A 27485-nucleotide genomic window follows, 5' to 3' on the forward strand; every position below is an offset into this window, starting at 1 on the left:
TTAATTCAGGCCTCCCAACATCTTCTCTCAAACATCCAGTGATGATATCATCCACTCTAAACTGTCCTGCAGCAGTGTAATAGTCAGACTTCTGCTGTGGATCTTGTGTTAAGTACTGCATTCTGTACCTGGTGTACTTACCTAGGCATGGGTGCTAATCTCACTGCAGTCCATTTTTGTGTGTGTTTATAGTCAGAAGAGTATAACTGTGTATCCTACAGGCAGCAATATAGTCCCACTGAGCACAAATATTTCTCATCCGTTTAATTTAGGCCTCCAAACATCTTCCCTCAAACATCCAGTGATGATGCCATCCAGTATAAATTGTCATGCAGCATTGTAAACATCAGACTTGTACCATGGTAGTTGGGTTAAGTACTGAGTTTTGTAGCTAGTGTGTTTGTGTATTTAATTGGTTGATATTCAAAGGACCATTTCACACCAGTATATGGGACACTACTACTACAATTTTCTTCTCACCAGACTCTGTTGATGTCTTCAGTTAAAAAGTGTCCAACAGTCTAAAAGCCATACTTGTTTTGTGGTGCTTGTGTTAATTTATTTACTTATTTGCAGTTGGTTTACCAGGATAGTCCATTGGGCCAAAATGAACCCATTTTCAATGGAGTCCTGGAAAGAAAAGCTCCAAAAACAAACAAACTAGGTACATACAATAGATTACTAATGATAATTATACAAATGTAAAAGATACAAGCATTTAATTTCAAAAGTTCAGGAAACATTTAAAACAATACAGTCTAGTGATGAAACTTGGAGGTGTTATAGGCTGTGAAAAGTAATATTGCATAGTGATACAGAGTAGTTATTATGTAAGAAGCATAAGCTTTAAAAGGTGCAGTCAAATACATTCTTAAGTACTGTAATCTGCAAATAGTTAGATAGGGTTTCTTTTCTCACTGCTGTCAAATGGTATCTGTGTGTGTGCTTGTTCACTTGGTTGATATTAGAGAGAGCATTTTGCTCCAGCACATGGGATACTGCTATTACCGTCTTCTTCTCACCAGACTCTGCTGATGCAATCAGCTATAAAGTGTTGTCTGACTCTCTAAAAGCCAGACTTGTGCTGTGGCACTTGTGTTAAGTACTATCCTCTGTAAATAATTATGTAGGGATTCTACTCTCCCTATAGTCAGTTGGTATTTGTGCGTGTGTTTGTTCACTTGGTTGACATTAGAGAGAGATAAGAGCATTTTACAGCAGTATGTGGGACACTGCTATTAATGTTTTCTTCTCACCAGACTCTGCTGATGTCATCAGCTACAAAGTGTTGAATGACACAATAAAAGCCAGACTTGCGCTGTGGCACTTGTGTTAAGTACTATCCTCTGTAAATAATTATGTAGGGATTCTACTCTCCCTATAGTCAGTTGGCATTTGTGTGTGTGTTTGCTCACTTGGTTGACATTAAAGAGAGAGCATTTTACAGCAGTTTGTGGGGCACTGCTATTACCATTTTCTTCTCATCAGACTCTGCTGATACCATCAGCTATAAAATGTTGTCTGACATGTTAAAAGTCAGACTTGTGCTGTGGCGTTTGTGTTAAGTACCATGCTTTGTAAATAGTTAGGCAGGGGTTCTACTCTCACTGCAGTCAGTTGGTGTGCGTTTGTTCATTCAGTTGGTTGACATTCATGAAGGTATTTTATACCAGAATGCGGGACACTGTTATTCCATCTTCTTCTCACCAGTCACTCCTGATGTCATCAGAGTGTTGTCTGATACAATAAAAGCCAGACTTCTGCTGGGCCGCTTGCATTAAGTACTGTGCTCTGTAAAAAATAGGCAGGGGTTCTACTCTCACTGCGGTCAATTGGTTTATGTGTGTGTGTGTGTGTGTGTGTGTGTGTGTGTGTGTGTGTGTGTGTGTGTGTGTGTGTGTGTGTTCAGTTGGTTGACAATGAAGAGACCATTTTACACCAGCATGTGGGACACTGCTATTACAATCTTCTTCTCACCAGACACTGCTAATGTCATTGGTTATAAAGTGTTGTCTGACACTGTGAAAGTCAGACTTGTGGCACTTGCTTTATGTACTGTGCTTTGTCAATAGGTAGGGGTTCTGTTCTCAATGTGGTCAATTGGTATGTTTGTTCAATTGGTTGACATTAGAGAGAGCATTTTACACCAGCATATGGAACGCTGCTATTACCATCTTCCTCTCACCAAACTCTGCCGATGTCATAAGTTATAAAGTGTTGTCTGACACTATAAAAGCCAGACTTGTGCTGCGGTGCTTGCATTAAGTAATGTGCTCTTTTAATAATTAGGTAGAGGGTCTATTCACATGGCAGTCAACTGTGAGTGCATTCAACAATCACTATGGTAGCAATTTTAGAATATGTGAGCCCACAGCTATGCCAAACCTTCCTCTGAACATCATCCTCTGAACAACAATAATTATGTCATCCTGTATAACATGCACTTTGACAATATTCAAGGCAAAAATGTGCTGTGACAGTAACATTAACTAATGTGTTTGCAAACTAATTTACCTACACATATATGTGTTCTAATCTGAAAGCAGGCAACGTACGTGTCTGTACATACAACTATCACTTTTGAGACAATTTTACACAGGGATGTAATTCCACATCCATGCCCTAGACTTCTCCCACCATGTTCTCCTCAGCATACAGTGATGCTATTATACTACATAAAGTGCAACGTGACAATGTTACAGTCAGACATATGTGGTGTTGCTGCTGTGACATTGCATGGCATTCATACCCTATACCTATGCAGGTATAGTGTTCAAATCAGGCCCAGTCTACTGCTGTGCATGTGTGTAGTTGGTTGTACATTATGGTTATTTTATGATTTTTGAAATTGGTCTTCTTTTCACTACCACTTAGAGAACATTTGAGTTAGTCCCATGCAGTCAACATGTCCCTTTTTCCTCTGGCCACATGACATCTTTCCTGCAGAGGAATGGATGATGTCCTCATGTCAAATATGCGTACACACATCATGAAGCAGAGTCCTTCCATGAGGTTGTGCAAGCCATCTCTAGACCACTGCATGTGTGATCTATAATTCTGTCATAGTGAGGTGCACATGTCCCACATGTACAGTGGCAGGATGTAATGCAATCCAAAAAATATACACATATGCACAATAGCCTTACTATCTTTCATAATATAGAAGTAGGGATTTTGTTTACATGATATAATAATAGCTAGGATTTCATGTGATGTTGGCCATTAGCCTAATAATGTCCTATGACCCTATGAAGAGTTGGTATGTCAATGTTGCTGTCAGTGACATGTGCTATATTGAGGAGTGGATGTACAGTATGGCTTCAAGAGGGTGTTACCCTCTGTGATGTGAGCTAATGTGTTGATGGCCATTGCTGCCATTGCAGTACATGTTACTTTTATAACAGCTGTAGTAATATGCCTCCTGACAACTGTTGACATGGTACGATACACTTTTATGTACATTAGTGGTGAATTATGACATGTGTTGTTATAGAAGAGCAGATCAACCTTCTATGCAGTTCACATTCCAGTATAACAGTGACACTTGCAATATGGCACAGGTGTGCACGTGTCTACATACCATCATTAAATGTTCTGAGACAGACATCAATATAAATTCATATTGATTACATGATTACATAATCCTTGTCTCATACTCATGTTGTTATGCTGTGCTATATGCAACCAATGTATCACGTGTTTTGATTCAATTGCAACCTTGTGGAATTCAGTTTTGTATGTGCAGTAGTGCTGCTAATCACAAGGATTATTGTGGTGGTCAGCAGCACCATTGTGTGACTATTACAATTAGTGTCAGGAAATGATCTGCATAAACAACTGATTTCTAATATGTCCTGATATGGCATCATGCCACTCAAACACAGCTTGCCCATGAAACACATTTAGGCATTTGTTGTGCAATGGATGAAGGTATGTGACACTGGTACAGTTTTATGACTGTGTGCATACTGCCAGTGTATGGAATGTGATGACTGACCAATGTTGTATTTGGAGGTCTTTTCACAAGTCATTTATTTCAATAAATATGAAATGTTAAGTGGAATATACAGCTAAGCAGAGATATATATATGTGGATGCCACCAGGCATACCCAACCAGAAGCTGACAGTTTGTCTCACACATCACCCCCCTTCCATTGCCACTGGCCACCAGACAGGGTATACATGCAGACATTACTCAGTTGTTATTCTAAGGATGGCAGTTTGGCTGTGCTGTCTCTATGGCTAATAACACAACAGAGTCAATGGGCCCTGACACCACAGGTTATCTGTTGCATGATTCAAAACGCGGACCTACCGGACACAGTTGGATCAAAACTTCAACATAGCCTCCAGATGGCCTATGTTTCCATAGAAGGGTGCACATCAACATGCATCCTTCTGAAAGAGGGTGAGTGTACATAAACATGCATCCTTCTGAAAGAGGGTGAACATCATGCATGAATGTATAGACCCATCCTGACTCTCTACATCTGTGAGGTAGACCAAAAAATCATCATGGGCCTTCTCTAAGTGGACACAAGAAACATCCCAACTGTATAATAAACACATGTGGGATTTGTTCAGGCTACATTATGTCTGTTTCATTTGTTTAATGTCCTCAGCAAGGTCAACATGGGCATGCATGATGACAATACTATCATCCTGCATACCTTGATCTGGCTAAGGCATTTGACACAAATCCACACTGAGATATTACTGATAAACTGCCACAAGTGGGCAAAAAAATCTATATCACCCAGTGGCTAGACTACTGGATCACATCCACAGGATCTTCATAGATATTTCTCCAAATGCATCCAGATATGGAAAATTTCACAATAAAAAAATAATATCACAAATAGGGAATGTAGAAATAAGATTAGTAAAGTAGACATTAAAAAAATAGAAGTGATCAATACAAAAATTGCAGCACCAAAGATATTTGAAGAGAAATACAGGGAAAGGAATCCAGACATAGAAAACTTTACATTATAAAAAATAAGACAAAGAAGAAAAGTAGAAAAGACAATTAGTAATGGAGAAGTTAAAGAAATAGAAACTGAGGTTATGGAGTACCTGCAAAGTGAAAGATTCAGTGTAGACAATGTAGCTCAGAAAGCACCACAGCAGGATAGAGCAATGAACATTCAAATTAAGGAGAAACCAGTAGAACAGGAAGCAACTGGTCAGTTGCCATATGAAAATATTTTGGAGCCTTCCACAGGAAACCAGTATAAACATTCACTTGAAGCTGGACAGCAAGGGAGGGAACACAAAACTGTGGCAACTGATGCAGTCAATGTTGAGGAGTAATAGGCCAGTGAGTTACAGATGACACAGGATGAAATTGAAGAGAATGTGCCACAGGAAGATGTGGTCTATATCAGAATTGAGAATGTTTACAATGTCAAATCTGACATTGTTGACACATAAACAGTGAAACCACAGAACATCGAAGAGGTAAATGTAAATCTCCATAAGGGGAGATTTCCATTTACTTCAATGTAGTGTGGTCTCGGAGTTGGAACATTTAAGTAGTGGGGGGGGTCAGGGTGCAGGAGGGCTTGCCCCCCCCCGCTTAAAGCAAGTAGGTCTATTTTTTGATGTTTTGTAATGTTTTTATTAGGTGTTCGATGTTACTGGACTTTGACAATATGGTGTCGACCATATCGTATTCAAAGTTCAGTAACTTTGAGCATCTAATATAGACCTGAAGATGCTATTTAACTTTTTATAGAATGCCTGCAGGAAATGGAGAACAAAAAAAGTGCCCTCAGTTTAGAAGAAAATTAGTTAAGAGAAGAGCCATATAGACAGGGTCTATATTAGAACATCGAAGTTTCAGAACTTCGAATGTTCTAATATCGACACCTAGTAACCAAAAACCAATAAGACTGAAAATTTAGAACATCAAATTTTTTCCTAGGGAAAAAATTTGCTGTTGCAAAACACATACACACAACACAAACAAACAGCAATCCACACACATACACCTAAAATCTGACATCTAAACCTACACTAAACTGTACATACACCACTATCTACCCACTTACTTTAACCAAACCCTAACACTAAGGTCCATCACTATCGCACACACACCTCACCCGCACCCTAACCCTAACTCACCTATCCCACCCTAACCCTCACGTCCACACATTCTCACACTTACCTGACCCACACCCTAACCCTAACTCACCTATTCCACCCTAACCCTCACGTCCACACAATCGCACACTTACCTAAACCCGACCGTAACTTTCCACTGCAGAGCTGAAAATAGGAAAGTGACAGGAACGGACAACCAAATTCTTTCCCTAGGAAAGAGTTTGGTTATCTAAAACTTCGCTATTTTCAGCTTTCGCTTATTAGATGTTGATATTAGAACATTCAAAGTTCTGAAACTTTGATGTTCTAATATAGACCCTATAGACATATTAAGATCAATGAAAGAAATAGACTGCATAAGGTCAATAAAACCCAAAAAGTCAGAAGTTTAATAAAACAAATGAACACAGTAATTAGAACTGTCCATAGAGATCCATGCGATGAAACAGAAGTAAACAGGATATATTATTGCGCAGCTAAATTAATAACAGATAACATTCAACCACAAGAACACAGGGTAGTAAGGGAACTGAAGGGGAGAAATCGAATACCATCATGGAAGTGTCAAATAGAGAAAACTATAAAGCAATTAAGGCAAGAAGTGTCACTGATTGAAGAGTACAGAAGAGAGAACAGATCAACAAAGATACTCAGAAAGATAGCTGTAATAAAAGAAATGCACAGTATTATAATGGATCAGAATCTATCTTGATATAACAAACTAAAAATCTCAGCACAGGCAGAAAACTTAGAAGATATACAGATAAATATAAAGGAAAAGTACAATATAAGCAATTTATTGATGACCCCAAAAAGTTCTATAGGGAACTGGGAAACAAGGCAAAAGGAATTGAAAGACCACCCAAAAAAAGAAGAAATAGATACATTTTGGAGAAATATCTATGAAGATCCTGTGGAACATAACAAAGATGCTAAATGGATAGAAAAAGTAAAAGAAAGAATATGAAGTTTAAAGGTACAGGATATGAAATGAGATGAAGTAACAGTCAAAGAGATTGAAATAAAGTTAAGAAAAGCCTCCAACTGGAAAATCCAAGACCCAGATACAGTACCTAACTTCTGGCTAAAAGTATTAACATCTTTGCATGAAGATTTAGCCATGAGTAAGAACTATTTATATGTGCACCCTGAACAGACACCAACCTAGTTAGCAACATGAAAAACAATGCTTCTACTTAACAGTGAACCTGCAAGTTATCCTAAAAATTATAGACCAGTAACTTGCCTTATGATGATGTATAAACTATACACTGGAATTGATGCTAACAGAGTTTATAGTCATTTAGAAGAAAATTCAACAGAATAAAAAGGTAGCAAAAGAAAGTCATATGGAACAAAGGATAATTTGTTGCTAAATAAAGTCATAATGGAGAACTGTAAAAAGGGGAAAAATCTAAGTATGGCATGGATTGACTACAAAAAAAGCATTTGACAGTATCCCACATTCATGGATAAACGAATGCTTAAAAATGTATAAGATGCACCCAACACTGATAAACTACATCACATCAACCACAAAACAGTAGCAGACCACTTTGCAGTTAAGCTATGATAAAGGACAGATTATTATTCTGGGGATAAAAACTCAAAAGGGGATATTCCAGGGAACTCCAAGTCACCACTGCTATTCTGTCTTGCCCTTAACCCGTTAAGCTGTCTACTTATCAGATTTGGCCATGGATATAATTTGGCTTCTAGAACACAATAAGGTGTAACAACTTCTCATCTTCTCTTTGTTGATTTAAAACTGTACAGTTCATCAGATGAGGAACAGAAAACACAACTGCAAGTAGTCAAAGCTTTTTCAGCTGATATAAGAATGTAATTTGATCTTGATAAATGTGCAAAAGAAACCTTTAAATCAGAAAAACTGCAGAGTCAAGAAAACACCAGTTTGACAAGAATGTGATATAAAAGAACTTGAGCAGGAGGGAGTGTTAATACTTGGGAAATGATGAATGATCAACAATAAAACATGAAGAAATGCAAATAAAACTTAGCAAGGAATATTTTAGAAGTCTTAATTTAATTCTGAAAACAGCATTGACATCTACAAAATTCAAGCTATAAACCAATTTGTTCTTCCTGTCCTAATTTATATTTTGGAATGATTTACTGGCCCCAAAAGGTGTTGGATAGATTAGACAGGGAAAAAAAAGGCTGCTTCATGCTCATCAAATGATTTTTAAAAATCAGTGCATACCAAGAGTATATATTCCCCATTCCAAAGGAGGTATGGGCCTCCTTGAAAATGATTACATGTATAGATCTGCAATCCTGGGACTGCACACATATCTGCTGACCTCACAAGATCCAAATGTAGTGAAAGTTTTGAAATAAGAAAATGTCTGAGATGACTTCCCTGCTTAATCTAGCAGAAGCATATCCGCATCAAGCAGGAATGAAATCAAACCAGAAATAGATAAAAATAAGGCAGCAACTGAATGTGCCAAAAAACAAAAGAAATAATATAAGGTGAAGGATCATATGAGAAAGCAAGAAATGTGGAAAATGCACAAGTATAGTTACAAGTATAGAAAACTTCTGGAAGAACCTCATGTTGATCAATTTTGTATGCAGGAATGGTTAAGGAGAGGTTAATTCAAACCAAAAGATGAAAGCTTAATATTGGTGGCTCAAGATAGTGGGCTACGTACACATAGGTTTACAAAGTCCATTGAACATGTGGGAGAAACAAACAAATGTAAGTTTTGTAAAACAGAATTGGAAACAGTCACACCTTGTTGCTGGTTGTGACATACTAATGACAAAGGGACTGTATACTGAAAGGCATAATAATAAGGCAAGACTGTTGCACTGGGGATTGTGCAAACATTATGGTATTGAAGTGGCTGAAAAAGCACTGGAAACATGAGCCACAAAGCATCACAGAAAATGATGAAGTCTACATCACACGGAATCACCCATTATCAACACTTCAAAAGATACATGCAAGAAAACCAAATATAGTGGTCCATGAAGACAAAAGTAGCATTGATCACTGAAATCGCTCCACCCATTGACTACAGTGTCTTGCGTACAAAGAGACACAAAGTAAAAAAATATCAGGATTTGATGCAAAAATGAGAGCAATGTGGAAGAAATATACCCAGGCATTTCCAATAGTAGAGGTAGTAATGGGCCTTATAAAAAAGAGACTACAATCGAATTTAGATATTTTACCAATGCATGTAACTCCATATAAATTGCAGAAGGAGTCATTAGTGGGCACATTGCAGGTGTTGTGAAGAACACTTCTGTCTGACATCAAAGACTGAAGCAATACTAATTTCATGAACTTTAATTGCACTTTGACTTAGGAATGGGGTCCATTCCCATCATGGTATTAGAACCCCAAAAGACTTGGATGAATTAAGGAAAAAGAGGTGTACATAGCAGTATGTACTCTGTCATGTAGATATGTGATTAGTGTTCATACTACAACTGTCTTCATGGATAAGCTCTCACCTGCTGTACATTACCATTTATAAAACTTTCATTCAGTATGCCTGACATGGGTTTCCACAATACTCAGCTCTGTACGCACTTTCATGTAATGTATTGGAACTGTATACATTGCTTTGTTAATAACCCTGGTATATGTTTAAATGTGGTGCCCGGCATGCATATGTAATTAGTGCTCCTGCTCACCACACAAACACATAAACTGCAGGTAGGCTTCATGTTAAGCCTACACAGAGTTTATTGAATTCCCAGTTCTTTCTTGCAATGCAGCATCACACCCTTGACCCCAAGCAGCCAATCAGAGGTGTTTTGGGGTAGTGCTGAAGCAACACGATGTAAGCAAGTGCAAAATTTCTCTTAAACGGAAATAAAAAAGGTATTTGACTAAAAAAATATATATATATTTTATTTTACATCAGCAAGTTACACCCTGGAAAATGCAGCATGTGAGTCGATTGCCTCACGCACCCTGCCATAGTTAAGCTAGTGGTTAAACATAACTAGCGCTTTGCAAGCTAAGGAGTGAAGAAGTGTGTGAATTGTGGTGAAACATGACTAGTACTTTGTGACTGTCATGTGGCCTTAGCTAAAAGCCCAAGAAAAATGAGAAATATCACAAGAAAAAAACAGTGAGCAATTGGAACAGGATGCTGGCATTCTAAACTAAAAAAAAAAAAAAAAAACATTGGACAAACAGCAATCCAATTATGACATTGCACCCATCTCATATAGGTTAAGTGCACAATATTCTGCTCTGTTAATGAAAGTGCATTACCTCAGAAGGGTCACTGTCAACTCTGAACCTTAAAACATCATCAGCAGGCAAACATGTATATGAGCTTTAGTATGTGCAAAAGATATGCTAAAGTACCATTGTAATCTGTTTTGGGATTGAATTTCATAATTGCAACTATATCATAGATTGCAATTTTTTTCATCAAAAATCTTTTTACTGACCCAATAATAAAAATGTGTAAGCAATAAAGTAATATAGCTTTCAAAATGTGGCAACAAATCTTATGACGGAGATGATAGTTATAGATATATTTTGCAGTTATATTACAATTAAATGGACTAACAATGATTGTAATGTTTGCTTTGTTAACTGTTAGAAAACATGATAGTTGTCATATAATTACAAAGTTGAAAAAATGAGTAGGACAATGATGAACTAGAGGTCCATAACCTGTAATTCTATAATCTTAAATTTTATTGAGTAGAATGTAAGGCAAACGCATTGCAATAAAACCTTAAAGAGGAAAAAAAAAACAGGAAGAAATGATAATATTATGAAATAACCAAAATGATTGAATTCCAGTTTTGTTGGCAATCTGAAAACTTTGTAATTCCAAATTATCCATTTCTCTTGCAGATCTACAATGCAATACCTTTAATCCGAGGCCTTCCACTGCCATTCCAAAAAGCTTTTAAAAACATGGACATTGTTAAAGGATTCCTGCATGATATAATAGGGGAGCACAAAAGGACATTCACACCAGGAGAACCCAGAGACTTCATAGACAATTATTTAGAAGAAATTGCAAAGGTAAGCCTACTTCTTTTTTTTTTTATTTGGTATAAGCAGTCGTGGCATTTACAAATGTTTACTGATTGCAGTATATGTTTAAATATGGTTTGCACTTTTGAATGCTGGCCAAATAAATGCAGACTTTATATTGTGGACTGGTCTAAAGAACATTTATATTAAATTCCTAAATTAACAAACACATAAAATAAATGCATAATAAAAATATTTATGTTTTTTCCCTGCATGTAACTGTTTCCCCACACAACTTCCTCCCCTAAGTTCTTGACTTCATTATTTATAATCATCTATGAGTTAATGCTTCTCCGGGGAAGGCTACAGTGGCTTTGGAGTATCCACAGCTCATACAGTCTAACCTGAGACACTGGGATTCACACTGCTAGAGTTCTACCAACTGTCTGACTATGCAACATCCCGTCCAAAACATGTAGAGTTTCTTAAGGCTATTATTGAATATTATCAGGAGAAATAAGTGGAGAGGTGGCGTTCATAGTCCCAAGGTTTATTGTTCTAGAATGTATAGTTTTCACAGAATGCAGCTATACCTATATGCAACACAACTAAGTGCTAGCTAAGTGGGATGAGTACTGCAAAGTGAAAGCCTGCATCCAGGAATGCCCACTTATTATAAGTTCTTAAAATGGATGAAAAAAGTTGTAGTTATTTTTAATGAGTAAAGTCTCAATTCATTTAGGCTACTTTTGGAAGCTGGTGATGAGAGCAAGACTGTGCAAGCCTGCATAAACTAATGGTGGTGGGTTAATGCAAGCAGTGCTCATTGTAGCTATTTAGAATGACTTTTAACCACAAAATAACTGGCCAGCAGTAAAAGGTATATAAGTCAAGTTATAACCACAGTAAATATGCGCATGCATCTCAACAAAATATGTAAATTGCACTGCTAAATAATATGGTTAATTATTTTTGTCTTTTTTTATTGTAAGACTTCTTTAGAACCATAAAATTTGTTCACACTGAAGTTTAAACTACCTCAGGTGCAATCACATGATGATTCTTGCCTGCTTATTAAAAGCTATATTGCTTAAATTATGCAAATTCCACCTTATCCAAACATCTACACAAGTGAATATCTCACAGCTAATATACATACAAAAACAGAAGTATCTACCATTTGTTCATAAAAATACATTTCAAAACATCTCTGTTTAATCCAGTGTTACTTTGTTACACAAATATTATATGTATGTGACTACTAAGTTGGTTTCCTTTCAACTATAGGGTAGACCTAAGGAAGACATTACCAACATTTTCACGATTTAACAGCCTTTATTCTTTCGAACTCTTGCTGTAATCAAAATGTCATTCAGTTCTGACTGATTGCAAATGTTTAATCTCAATTTCCATTTCAGTTCCTGCAGTTCCAGTTTTTTATTTTAATTACCCCCTCGGCATCATTACTTAATTTCTTTGCACTCATAAATGAAAAGCATTTATAGGATGCATATGTGCATGTTTACTTAATGCACTAGTAGAATCATTTTTTTATGTGAGTTATAATTATGTTGACAGATGCACATTCTCAAATTCTTTTCTGTATCTCTAATATACTATGTAATACAGGTGGCACAACAAGCAACGTATACTACTCATTTTGTTCTACAACTAACATCTTCATTCAGTTTAGAAATGTATTAATCAGATTAAAATTGCCCCCCCATATCATTCATATATGGGCATTGTGCACAAATATTACATTTCTGTGCCCCCCAGTAACAGTGTCCTTAGCTTCCACCAAGTTAGAGATTTCATTTCTATCTGAGGTTACTTCCTTCCCTTTTATAAACACGTGTCAGTTACATTCCTGATACTTTATGTTAAATGCTGTAATAATACCCCAACAGCTATTAATTACTCCCCTTGTGTTTATATGAAGAACCATCATTAGTCCTGACATTACCACCACTACTTCTTTCTCTAATCCTCCATACAGCTTCGTCCTTGTGTAAAATTGGATAACATTCCTCTCTGAACTTGATGACATTTTCAGCAATGATATTAATTATATTTTGTGGAAACCCCTGATCATAAAACAGCTTTTCAAATAAAATAAATCTTTCAAGAATACTTCACCCATTTATGTACTTCAGGATACTTTGACTGATTGCACTTTTAATAAGTCTCTAATTCTCCATACAGCTTCGTCCTTGTGTAAAATAGGATAACATTCCTCTCTGAACTTGATGACATTTTCAACAATGATATTAACTATATTTTGTGGAAACCCCTGATCATAAAACAGCTTTTCAAATAAAATAAATCTTTCAAGAATACTTCACCCATTTATGTACTTCAGGATACTTTGACTGATTGCACTTTTAATAAGTTATTTTATTTTTAAATAGGAATGACAGCTGTTATAATGCAAAAATTAACTACTAAATGTGGGTATAAGATACAGTTTAGACTGGTAGCATTTATTCACATCATCTTTGTACAACTATATTTCTTATTAATACCTCTTTTGAAAGAAAGTTAGTAAAATGTTAAAAAAACTCATTACAATTAATGTAATTAATAAAATCATCTAACATACTTTTTTTCCATCCATAAAATAAAAATATCATCTGAAACACATAGGTATATTATTTACCTCAGCACCCGCTGTTAAAAATAAAATGCCTCTCTCACAAAAACAACACTAAGTTTGAAAAAATGGGGGCACATGCTGCCCTTCTTGTAACTCCTCTCACCTGTTTGAAATATTCTGCTTCAAAATATATATAGTTAGTACATAGTACTATATCCATGAATATTTCAATCAGTTTCAGTTTTATAGTAGAAAGCTAACTGAATTTGATAATAGTTTCCATAAACCATTATAGTCTAATTGTCTATGAAATCACAGAAAATAATTTCTTGGTATCAATAGTCACAAAAAGTGCACCTGATATAAAGTCCAGGTCATTAATAACCTTGTAAAAATCCAAGAATTTTTTAATAAATGTTTTACGTTATTATAAATGTTTTTAAGCTTCCTATCTACATATTTACCTAAAAGCTTTGTTTTTGAGACAGCTGCTGAAACAATTGGCCTTAAAGGTGGATCCAGTATGATGGTATGCATTTTAAGATTACCAAAAATGTATAGTTATTTTTCTTTTCATCCATCTTTAGGTTGTTGTTGTTGTTGTTGTTGTTGTGTCTTTCAGCTTTTCCCAGTTAGGGCTCACCACAGCGAAACTCCGGTCTGCTAATGATTGGTAGTTGATTTTTATGTGCCGAGTTACCAGCCCTGATGCACAACCTTCAACGAAGGTACGCCCATTCACGCATGTCTCCACGCAGAAGACGCATTAGCTGAGAATTGAGCCAGACAGCGTCTTACTGTGAGGCAACAACGCTACTGCAGCGCCACCACCGTGCGTTTTCTTCCATCTTTAGGTACCTGAACAAATTATCTGATATGTCATTGTTACTGTGCACATCATATAACACCAAATTAAAATGAATCACTCTGTTTGCCACATTAATCTCATTTTTGGTTGCCTGTGAATATTTTTCAGGTTTAATTAATAGACTAGACATCCTACCTATATAGCCTACCCAGTCTGTGATAACTAACCTACTCGCATCATTATCAATGTTATTGTTTTATCACAAGAAATCTCTTTAAGTATTGACCTTTCTATATTTGACAAATTATAAAAGTGCTTACCTTCTTTGACACACACAGTTCTCTAATTTCTTTTTCATACAGTTTTTCAAATGTTACACAATCTGGATAGAGGGATAGGTTATATAAACCTTTCCAAACAAACATTGGTATATCATCACTGACATAGGAGTTGTTTTGGTGTAACATGGCTAAATTCAATTTCTGAATCTACAATTTAAACTGTATTTATGTTTCCAATAAATTTAGCCGTGTAGAAGGAATAAAAATGAGTTCTCTTTCAAATGAAGTAACATGGCAATTCTAACATGAGTGAAGTTATAAACTTTAAAATTTTCTGTTCAGTAATGGACAATCTCCCTTGTTTAATTAATTCAGGCACTGTCCCCTTGCTCTTCCCTTCTGGAAATAACTCTTCTCCGTGGATTTTTGTTTTGATTCACACTGTTGAGGTCTCTGTTTGTTTTGGCTATCCTCTCCAATATGGAAAACCCTATTGTCTGTAAATGGTTCTCACTCTCACTTCTGTTGATAATTCCTCTGTCACTTTGCTCATCACCACTTGTTGGACTTTTGTTCCATTCTGCTTTTGTGCTGACCAGATTTCCTTTATGTTGGTATTGTCAGATTTATCCCTTACCACCTTTTTGTCTTTTCTGAATTTGATATCCTTACATTTATTATCCACATTTAAAAAAAAATCCCTTCATAAATTAATTTGTGTAATACAGATTCCAAGTCCATTGTAATGGATGAAATCAGTTGTTTCATTTCACCCCTTTAGTGTTGCCATTTATCTTATTGATTCTTGTTAGAATTTTCATATATAAGCACCTTTGAGCATTAAAAAACTCTTAATTCACAGTGTACAATTTCTCCTTCTTACATGCCATTTGGGAAACATCACGACCTATGGACTTTTGGTTTATGATTCCTTTCAATACTCTCTTTGAAAAAAATAATCATCCAGTTATAAAGATCAGTAAAGCAAAAATATATTTCCTAGATGGCAACATGCTGCTAAAAGCTAAAGAAAAAAAACAAATCAAAACATGGAATCAAGGTTTGGTTTTCAAGTTTTATTTACAGATTAGTAGCTTTTGTCTCAGCATAAAAAGACATTGTCTGAATCAATATTTAAAATAAAACTTGAAAATTCCAGCAAAGCATAGTGTTTTTCTGGCCTTAGTTTCCAGTTATAAAGATGTATGCATTAGCAATTTATTTTCCCCAAGTCTCTAGTTGTTCAACCACTGTGCCACATTGAGTTTCAGTAGATCTACTTGTCATAATTATCCTGACAATAACAGGGGCAATATAGAAGTGATTAATAAATTGTCACAATTTAATGAATGTTTTGCCACCTGCTTGGCATATTATAAAGGAAAGATGGAGAAGAATTTGAGAATGAATATCTTTATAGCATGAGCAAAAAAGATTCTATTAGTGCATTAAGTAAACATGCACAAGTGTGCCCTAACTTGAAGTTTTTTTTTTTTTTTTGGTAAAACATTCTAGAATTGCAGGAATGAAATGGCAATTGGGGTTAAATGCTTGCAAACAGTCAAGGTTAAATGACAGTTTGAATGGAAAGCATTCTTAAGTTAAAGGCTACTAATTTGTGAAACATAAGTCTTCCTTATGTATATCTTTAGCTAAAGGAAACTGAGTACTCACATACATTTTGGAATGCATTTTATGAAAAAAATGACAGATATTACTGTTATTTATAAGTAACAGTTGTGAGATGTTAATTAGATGTGGGTGTTTTGATGAGATTTAATTTGCATAATTTAGGTGATATAGCTTTAAATAAGTAAGCAAGCAAGAATCATCATGTGATTGTGCCTGAAGTGGTTTAAACTTCAGGTTGAATTAATTTTATGGCTCTGAAGAAGTCTTGCAATAAAGAAAGACAAAAGCACTTAAACATATTATATAGTTGTACGTTTTACTTATTTCATTGAGATACATATGTATACTTTTTTATATAAATTTTACTGCTGAGTATTTATATTGCAGTTAAAAATATAAAGGAATTATGTACTGACTATAGGGGTGTCCTTGCATGGGCTCGCTGATTCATTCTTTGTAGGTTGTGTAAAGGGAAGATAGGACAGCTAGAATATGCAGAGGCAGAACACAAGTGATACAGAGAAGGAAAACTTCAAGAGGGTAGTGCTGGATAAGGTGGAAGAGGGATGCAATGTTTTGATTAGGGGATAGACCCCCCATTTTTTTAATTTATTTTGTATATGAGGAGGAAGTTGGGGAAGAAAATAAGGAAGAGGGTCTAAGAGAGAGGAAGGGAGGAGGTGAGGAGGTGCTGTAGCAGTTCTCACCTTGGTCTGAAGGACTTCAAATTTTTCCACTGTGAGGTGGGCTTGCAGTGGAACACCCTGATGATGTGGAGTGGAGACATCCAGTTGAGTCAGTGGTTAGAGCTGACTGGAGCAGCAAGTCTTGTACCCATTGATGGAGGTCCTGCATGTGCCGAAGGTGTCTCTCCACTGCCTGTTCAAATACATCCAACAACAAGACATGAAACTCACCCCATTCACATCTTTCCATGCTGCCCATAGCAATGTGCCTACAAGACCAGAGCCAGTACCTTGACACTGTGAGGTTATCACTAGGTAGACAAAGGGAAACAGAGAATATTCCCTAACCTGGGAGACATATGGTTGGGCTGTTTCTGGAATCCCTGGACCTTAGAAAAATGGAACATGGAAGATTGAGAAAGAAAACAATAAATGGAAAACATTTAAAAGAGTGGATAAAAGAAAGAGAGGGAGATGTGGAGTAACAATCATTTACCAAAATACACCGCATTGCTCTACCCACCCCCCCCCACCCCACCCCCAACCGCCTGGGCTAAAATGCACATTTCCTCTTTAAAACTAAATAAACAGAAATGGCTCTGTCTCATAGCTGTCTGTATTCCTTCAGGAAACAACATACCAGTTACAGAAAATGTCCTCAGTTGGACTTCACAATACATTCATCAGGAAATAATAATCCTATGTATCTTTAATATTAACTGCCAAACTATGAACAATGATATTCCTAGCAATGCCATAAACATGCATAACTTTGCAGGCTTTTCTCAGGTCCTACTGGGCAAAACAAAGCTTTAAAATCCTTCCCATCTATTAAATGGATCAAGGCTAATTTACCAAATAATATAATTTCTTGTGGCTTTAATCTAATCTTCATCGTTAGAGACTGAGCAAAGATATATATAGACAGCATCAATATAGTCAGGTACAGAATCTTTCCTCTTTATATCTCAACATTTTTATCAAATACCTAAAATCATTCACCTGCACTCCACTTCACTTCACCCCACTGGATGAAGCAGTAGCACTATTCTGCTCTACTTTCCTAACATCCTTTCCTAAATATTCATGCTTGAATCTGTACCAAAAGAATTAAAACAAACACAGCTCTGTGGTTAACCAGGCAGACTAAACAGGACATGAGTGAAACAGGCAAAGCCTAAAAGGCATAGCTAAGAACCAAATCCATCTCTATCTACCAAACCTTTAGATACCTCAGGAATACCAGAAAGCATAGGATGAAAGAAGATAAATAAAGTTAATTTCACAAACCTCCAGATTAAAAAAAAATAACACCAAAAGATTGTGGTCTTAAATTAACATCCTCTTGCACCAAGGCTTCACCATTCAATTTACTGTGTCTAACTGTACTAAAAAACAGATGTTGTGACACAATTCAAGTCTAATTTTTCTCAAGCTGTTGCAGCCATCCTTAAGGAAACTAACCCTCCTGCAGCTAACATCCCTAATGTTAGCCTTAGCCATAATAAATTTTTCACATTTGCCTCAGTACCTCTGTCAGAGAACTCCTCATATACCACACTTGCTCCAGACAAACTACCTGCAAAATATCTTAAATTGGCTACTGAATCTGTATCATACCCAGCCCCCATCCTAATAAACTGCTCCATATATGAACAATACATCCCAAATTTGTGAAAAAGAGTCTTGCGTTATACTACTATAATGTGGTAACACTACAGAACTGAATACATTTAGTCCTCCCTTGCCAATTGCCATGCTATCCTCCCTTGCAAAGAATTCTTGATAAATGCACACAAGCATAACTTCTGAAACACATCCTTCTACAACCCCATTCCACATTTTTACACATGAGATTGGGGTGTTACTTTAACAATGGCATTCATCTAGAGCCAAGATTCACAGCACTGAGTGGCTAGCCATGCGCACAGTTGTTCTTCCATAACACACTCCTATGGCCAGTTTAGAGTATCCAATCCACCTACTTCATGTCTTTGAAATTTGGGAGGAAACCAGAACACCAAATGAATAAACTCTTATCTCCCCTTTCACCATGGTTTCTGTCCTAATCATTGTACCACCACTGCCCCTCTAACTTTCACTTCTACTACCAATCATAAGCAAAACATGTATAACCTAGTATCTGCTTTCTTTCTCATTCCCTTAAAAACAGTTGATATTGTCTTTCACTCTATTCTCTAACAAAAGCTATCATCCTTTAGTCTTGTAGACTCATTCCTTATTTGGTTTAAAACGTACCTTTCCAAAAAGGGACAAGCTGTGAAATGACTTAACAACTATTTCTTCTTTCTCCTTGTGTCAATTGCAGTTCCCCCAGGGTCCTTATCTGGTCCTCTACTCTTCAATCTTTTCATAAATGATATCCCTACAGCAAGAACGCATGCCACACTTGTGTAGTATGTTGATGGCTCCACAGTCATCTGTGTTGACAAAAACCCAGATACACTGCAAATGAAAACCCATAAATCCCTTACATCCACTGAAACTTGGTTAAGCAATTCCCACCTTTTCTTAAAAGCTGAAAAGTCTAAAGTAATCCTTTTTAGTTTAACACATACTGAAGACCTCTTCACCACAACCTCATCAAATACCAAAATTTAGCTTTTACCCTTTTTAATTTCTCCAGATCTTTTGAGTTTCTAATACCATGACAGGAATGGACCCCATTCCTAAGTCAAAGTATGATTAAAGTTCATGAAATTATTATTGTTTCAGTCTTCAATGTCAGCCAAAAGTGCTCTTTGCAGAACCCGCAATGTGCCCAGTAATGACTCCTTCTGCAATTTGTATAGGGTTACATGTATTGGTAACATATTTAAATACAATTGTATATTCTTTTTTATAAGACCCCATAATAAGCTTACTCCATATTAGCCTTTTTACTTTCTCCAAATCTTTTGGGTTTCTAATACTATGATGGCAGTGGACCCCATTCCTAAGTCAAAGTACAATTAAAGTTCATGAAATTAGTATTGTTTCAATCTTTGATGTCAGCCAAAGTGCTCTTTGCAGCACCCACAATGTGCCCAGTAATGACTCCTGCAATTTGTATGGGATTACATGGATTGGTAACATATCTAAATGTGATTGTAGATTCTTTTTTATAAGACTCATTGCTCCTACTACTATTGGAACTGTCTGGGTATCTTTCTTCCACATTGTTCTCATTTCTGCCTGCAAATCCTGATATTTTATGATGTTGTGTCTCTCTGTATACAAGACACTGTAGTCACTGGGTGTGGTGATTTCAATGATCAATGCTACTTTTGCTTCTTTTCTTGGACCACTATATCCGGTTTTCTAGCATCTGTCTTTTGAACTATTGGTAATGGGTGATCCAATGCGATATAAACTTCATCATTTTCTATGATGCTTTGTGGCTTTCCACTGTTTTCCAGTCACTTCAGTACCATAATGTTTGCACAATCCCCAGTGAAACAGTCTTGCCACATTATTATGCCTTTTCATATACATTCCATCTGCCATTAGTATGTCACAAACAGCAACAAAGTGTGTGACTGTTTCCAATTTGGTTTTAAAAAAACTACATTTGTCTGTTTCTCCCACATGTTCAATGGACTTTTTTAAACCAGTATGTAGTAGCTCACTATCTTGGGCTGCCAATATTAACCATTCATCTCTTGGTTTGAATATGCCTCTCCTTAACCATTCCTGCATTCATTCCTGATCAACAGGAGGTTCTTGGAACTGTATTTATGCGTTTTCCACATTTCTTGCCTTCTCATCTGGTCCTTCACCTTATATTCTTTCTTTTGTTTTTTTGGCACATTCAGTTGCAGCCTGATTTTTATCTTCTTCTGGTTTGATTTCCATTCCTGCTTGATGCCAATATGCTTCTGCTAAATTAAACAGATAAGTCATCTTAAATTTATTCTCCCCATGTTTCAAAACTATCACTACATTTGGGTATTTTGAGGCGAGCAGATATGTGTGGAGTCCCATGATTGCCAATCTATACAGGAAATCAATTTCAAGGAGGCCCATTCCTTCTTCGGAAAGTGGAATATGTAATCTTGGTATACACTGATTTTTTTTATAAATTATTTGATGAGCATGAAGCATCCTTCTTGTTTTCCTATCTAATCTATCCAACATGTTTTGGGGCCAGTCAATCACTCCAAAACTACAAGTTAGGCAGGAAGAGCAAATTGGTTTATAGCTTGGATTTTATTCCTAGATGTCAGAGCTGTTTTCAGAATTAATTTAGTCTTCCAAAGTATTCCTTACTAAGTTTTATTCACATTTGTTATATTTAATCCTTCATCAATTCCCAAATATGTATACACTTTCTCTTGGTCAAGTTCTTTTATATCACATTCTTGTCGCAAACTGATGTTTTCCTGGTGCTGCCTTTTTCCTGCTTTAAAGGTTGCTTTTGCACATTTATCAAGACCAAATGACATTCTTATATCATCTGAAAAAGTTTTAACTACTCGCGGCTGTTTTTTCAGTTCCTCACCTGATGAGCTATACAGTTTTAAATAATCAACAAAGAGATGATGAGAAGTCTTTACATTTTGTTGTTTTCTATGAGCCAAATTACCCCATAATAAGCTGTTGGATGTCTTTATAGATGAGATATGGCACCCACATAAAAGATACTATAAAAAAAGACCAACCAAATATATATATATATATATATATATATATTGGTCTGCCTCAACCCATCAAAATTACGTTTCAACAAAATGTAATCAGGCAAACTCCTTTTTGCAAAAGTGCATTTTTTTGAAAATGCACTTTCAGGAAAAGGCAACTAAATGAATAGTAATGGGGGCTGTTGCTTATATTGCGGCACAGTGGGGATAAGGGAATATTCCATTTTCCCTACTGTAGTACGATCTCAGAGTGAGAATATAAAAGTAGTGGGGTTGTGGGGGGTACAGGGGGCTTGCCTCCCTGCATAAACATGGTTAGTGTTATGTTGGGGAGGTTTTGTGTGTTTTTTTTGTTTTCAGTTTATTTCTTTTTCGTGAAAGTGCATTTTTTTGAAAATGCGCTTTTGCAAAAAAGAGTTTGCCTGATTATGTTTCAGTGAAACACAGTTTGATGGGTCAGAGTAGGCCTATATATATATATATATATATATATATATATATATATATATATATATATATATATATATATATATAAAGTTTCAAAATAAAAGATTCCAGCATTCAAAATAGCAAAGCTGATAAATCCAATATCAGATAAGGTAATTAGACCCAAAAGCACTTTAGAGGTACAAAAGTACTTTTAATATAAGACGGAACAAACATTCAGGTAGCTCCATCATGCAGCCATTCGGCTCAACTGAAGAAAAACACAAATTGGTGACCGATTTCGCCTCCCTGGCCTCGTCAGTGTACAATTACAAGCAAGCATCACACCAGCCCATGTTTTTTAGTGAGGAGATTTCTGGTAATGACAGTTACATTGAAAAAATAAATAAAATATATTAAACAAAAAATCAAAAAACAAATAAATACATACATACATATGTATATAAAGTATATAAGCATATACATAATAGTATAAATGTTAATCTCCATATTCAATATATTATCATACTTTTAAATAGAAAAAACACTATTGAATATTAATTTTAAACTGTACATGAATAAATACCAAAAAGTATATAATCTCGTACAACTACATATACCCATTGGTGAGTATGACAAAACAGTTATTAGATATAAACTAAAAAACTGTTAGGAAAGAGTAAAAGTAAATAAAGAAGGAAAAAAAGGGGGGTTTAGTTACCAGTGATCATCGAGACCAGGTTTGTACAGAGCCCCAAGTTTAATCATCCACATTCTTGCTTTTTTAGCCAAAATTTCATGTTTGCTTAAATCAGAAAATCTACTACCCTTGATAGCATCAATACCAGCAAAGAGAAATGAAGCAGTCTTATGGTCACATAAATGTTTATATAGAGCACTTCTTACATGTTTACAATTGATATCACTCAAATGTAAGGCAATCCTGTTCTTCAAACGTCTAGAGGTTTGTCCGATATAAAAGGCACCACACATTGGCATACTGCCATGTATATCACCCATTCTGTGCGGCAAGTTATAAGATGTTTTCTATCAAAAACTTTAGAGGTATTAACAGAAGTGAAAGATTTGGTTTGTGACATTACCTTACAGTATACACAATTACCACAGGCATGTGAATCAGTTGGTAAGTCTAAAACTATATAAACATCTAGAATTCAAAAGCTGGCCAAAAAAAGGATCCGATCTGAGCACTTCCCAGTGGTTATCTATAACAGTACGTATCTTGAAAAAAATTTGTTACATAATTAACCACAAATCTAACATTTTGATTGGACCTAGGTTTAAATGTGCTAGTGTTATCTGAATCTGAATTGAAATTGGTTGATTTCAAAAATTCATGCCTGGAATAGTTGAGAGCCATCAATTTTTGTATATGGATGTTACGTTTGTCATAACCTCTTTTAATGTATCTATCACTCATGTTATTCAATCCATCTTGTAATCTTCTTGTTAATTACATATACGTCTAAGTCTGCAAAACTGCGACTTAGGTGTATTATGGGTGATGTGTTTTGGATGGCAACTACTTGCCTCTAATATAGCATTCTTAGTAAACTGTTTGCAAAAAAGGCCTGTATTAATAGTGCTATCTGTTACTTTGATTATCTGTACATCCAAAAAATCAATATTATTCATCGCTATTCTATCAGTGAATTTTAAACCAAGAGTATTAGAATTGAGATATTTTACAAAATCCTTCCAACCTTCCAAGTTTCCAGACCAGACACCCCAGCAATCATCCAAATAACGATGCTACATCACCAGATCTTTCTTGAAAATATTTTTATCCGAATATATTAGTTGCCACTCAAGATACCCCATATAAAGGTCCACATAGATGAGTGCGAATGTGGTACCCATGGCAGTTCCTCTCATTTGTAGGTAACAGTCACCGCAAAAGTAGAAAACATTATATTCCAGTACTATCTTAACCAAAGCAATCAAGAATTCATTGTGGGTATGGCTATATTTCCCATAAAAGGTAAGCCAGTGTCTGAGAGCTAAAATACCACCATGGTGCGGAATGTTTGTGTATAATGATTGCACATCAAGTGTGCAAAGGAAACAATCAGGGTCAACCTGCAAATCATCCATGAGACATAAAAAGTCACTAGAATCTTTAATCCTGGCTCTAACAAGTCCTAACAAAGGTTTTAATTGTTGCTGCAAATAAACAGACAAAGGTTCTGTCAAAGATCCACATCCTGAGACAATGGGTCTTCCAGGAGGGTTATTTATAGTTTTGTGAATTTTGGGGAGAATGTAGAACCTCTGGGGTTTTGGATTGTCCACTGTCAGTTGTCTATGCAGGGAATCTGATCTATCCCCATTTGTGACTGCAGTGTGCAAAAATTCATTAATCTTTTTCTTAAAGTCCATAGTAGGATCTAAAGGTAGCTTATAATAAAAATCTAACATCATTCAACCGTTTATGAGCTTCAGTTAGATAATCTTTCTTAGACCAGATGACTACATTTATCAGCCCCCTTTATCAGCATTCACTATTATTATGTCATGATTATTTTTAAGACGTGTTAGTGCCTGTCTTTCTTGTTTTGTTAAATTATCACCAAACTCCCTAAATATAGAGTTTTGTCACATATGTAGCTCATGTAAAACCAAATCCTCAAACAACTTAACACGAGGATGGTATGGTGGTTGAAAAGTAAATTTTCTGAAATGAAAAGGGTCAAGAAAATCAGCAGTGTTAGTAACATCTTCAGTATCGGATTTATTACTGAAAAAATATTTAAGATTTAAATTCCTGCAAAATTGTTTTAAATCAAGACATGATTCATATTCAGAAACAAACAAGAAGGTACATAGCTAGATCCTTTATTAAGCAGACTTTTTTCAAAAGGTGTCAACACATAGTCAGTTAAATTGACTATGAGATCATTCCATGTCTGCATGAACATTAAGTTCTACATTTTGGTAAGGTCCCTGAATATTTGTTCCATGTTGCTCCCTGGCCTGCCTGCAGTTCTTCTGCCCTCCTCTTCTAAAGGGCCTATTCTGCCCCCCGATCTCTTATGTAAAGGTGAAATTTGTCCCTCACCTTTGTACCTCTAAAGTGCTTTTGGGTCTAATTACTTTATCCGATATTGGATTTATCAGCTTTACTATTTTGTGTGCTGGAATCTTTTGTTTTGGAACTTTGTGTTTCACTCCATGCACCAGTTTTGGCAATGTGCACTTGATTCTTTTGGTGTGTTTATACTTGTAGTGCTGTTGCGTTTTTGAACATTTGGATTACATTTCTTTTTCGTGACTCATTGAATTGGGACTCTATACATTCATAGCTAATGGAGACAACCTTTGTGCTTTTGTTACAAACTTATTGTAAGATATGGATGATTTGGCCTTCTTTGAGGGTCAAAATGGCATCACCAGCAACAACAATTTTATAGGGGTGAGTGAGACTTTTAGTATATCACATTTGTTTAAAGAATTAACACTACATACCAAGAAGTATCATTCAACTACTTGGGATATTAAACTACTAAAAGCATATAAAAGGGCTGAGATAGTTCCGTGTGGTTTACGTGTTTACTTGGAACCAGGTGTTGGGAAAGATAATCTTGACTTCATGAACAAATGGCGTTGTATACAAAACACAGCGTCCAAATTGTTCATTGAATTACTTATTGAATATTATGAAAGTGCACTTGTGGGAATGAAGGGGAAACTTGATGATTGTCTTGATACAATACAACAGCACGATAATCAAAGTGACTATAACAAATTGTATGAGACTTATTTGACTGAGGTGAATGATTTTGAGAAAGAAATAAAAAATAAAACGCTTAAGAAATTTAACCAAGATATGGGTGATGTCAAAAATAATACCGTTTATTCTTGGAAATCAATGAAGAGATCTGTCAGGTTCTCAGAACCTGCTAATAAGCATTTTAAACAAAAGCATAAAATAAATAGATCTATACTTAAGCTTACCAGAACCATTGATTTGACTACTGATTCTAGTACCTCTGATGTTTTCTCGAATCCCCCAAGTACTGATACTGAGACAGAAGGTTTGGAGGAACAAATTTCACCTTTACATAATAGATTGAGGGGCAGAATAGGCCCTTTAGAAGAGGAGGGCAGAAGCACAGCAGGCAGACCAGGGAGCAACATGGAACAAATATTCAGGGACCTTACCAAAATGTAGAACTTAATGGTCATGCAGACATGGATGATCTCATTATCAATTTAACTGACTATGTGTTGACACCTTTTGAAAAAAGTGTGCTTAATAAAGGATCTAGCTATGTACCTTCTTGTTTTGTTTCTGAACATGAATCATGTCTTGATTTAAAACAATTTTGCAGGAATTTAAATCTTAAATATTTTTTTCAGTAATAAATCTGATACTGAAAATGTTACTAACACTGCTGATCTTCTTGTCCCTTTTCATTTCAGAAAATCTACTTTTCAACCACCATACCATCCTCATGTTAAGTTGTTTGAGGATTTAGTTTTACTTGAGCTACATATGGGACAAAACTCTATATTTAGGGAGTTTGGTGATAATTTAACAAAACAAGAAAGACAGGCATTAACACATCTTAAAAATAATCATGACATAATAATAGTGACTGCTGATAAAGGGGGCTGATAAATGTAGTCATGTGGTCTAAGAAAGATTATCTAACTGAAGCTCATAAACGGTTGAATGATATTAGATTTTTATTATAAGCTACCTTTAGATCCTACTATGGACTTTAAGAAAAAGATTGATGAATTTTTGCATACTGCAGTCACAAATGTGGATATATCAGATTCCCTGCATAGACAACTGACAGTGGACAATTCAAAACCCCAGAGGTTCCACATTCTCCCCAAAATTCACAAAGCTATAAATAACCCTCCTAGAAGACCCACTGTCTCAGGACGTGGATCTTTGACAGAACCTTTGTCTGTTTATTTGGAACAACAATTAAAACCTTTGTTAGGACTTGTTAGAGCCAGGATTAAAGATTCTAGTGACTTTTTATGTCTCATGGACGATTTGCAAGTTGACCCTGATTGTTTCCTTTGCACACTTGATGTGCAATCATTATACACAAACATTCCGCACCATGGTGGTATTTTAGCTCTCAGACACTGGCTTACCTTTTATGGGAAATATAGCCATACCCACATTGAATTCTTGATTGCGTTGGTTAAGATAGTACTGAAATATAATGTTTTCTACTTTTGCGGTGAATGTTACCTACAAATGAGAGGAACTGCCATGGGCGCCACATTCGCACCCATCTATGTGGACCTTTATATGGGATATCTTGAGTGGCAACTTATATAT

At 35.8% G+C, this 27485-nt stretch overlaps 1 protein-coding gene across 1 annotated transcript in view; it reads left to right on the plus strand.

Moving 5' to 3' along the window:
* Positions 1–27485, plus strand: part of LOC122808563 (cytochrome P450 2J2-like) — a 555879-nt gene that overhangs the window by 491221 nt on the left and 37173 nt on the right. The window contains exon 5 of the mRNA XM_044079519.1: positions 10911–11138. Coding sequence (XP_043935454.1) covers positions 10911–11138 — 228 coding nt within the window. The remainder of the gene's footprint in view (positions 1–10910; positions 11139–27485) is intronic.

Source organism: Protopterus annectens, chromosome 8.part0, assembly GCF_019279795.1.
Source record: "Protopterus annectens isolate FY-2018-M chromosome 8.part0, PAN1.0, whole genome shotgun sequence".
In the NCBI taxonomy this organism is placed as follows: Eukaryota; Metazoa; Chordata; order Ceratodontiformes; family Protopteridae; genus Protopterus; species Protopterus annectens.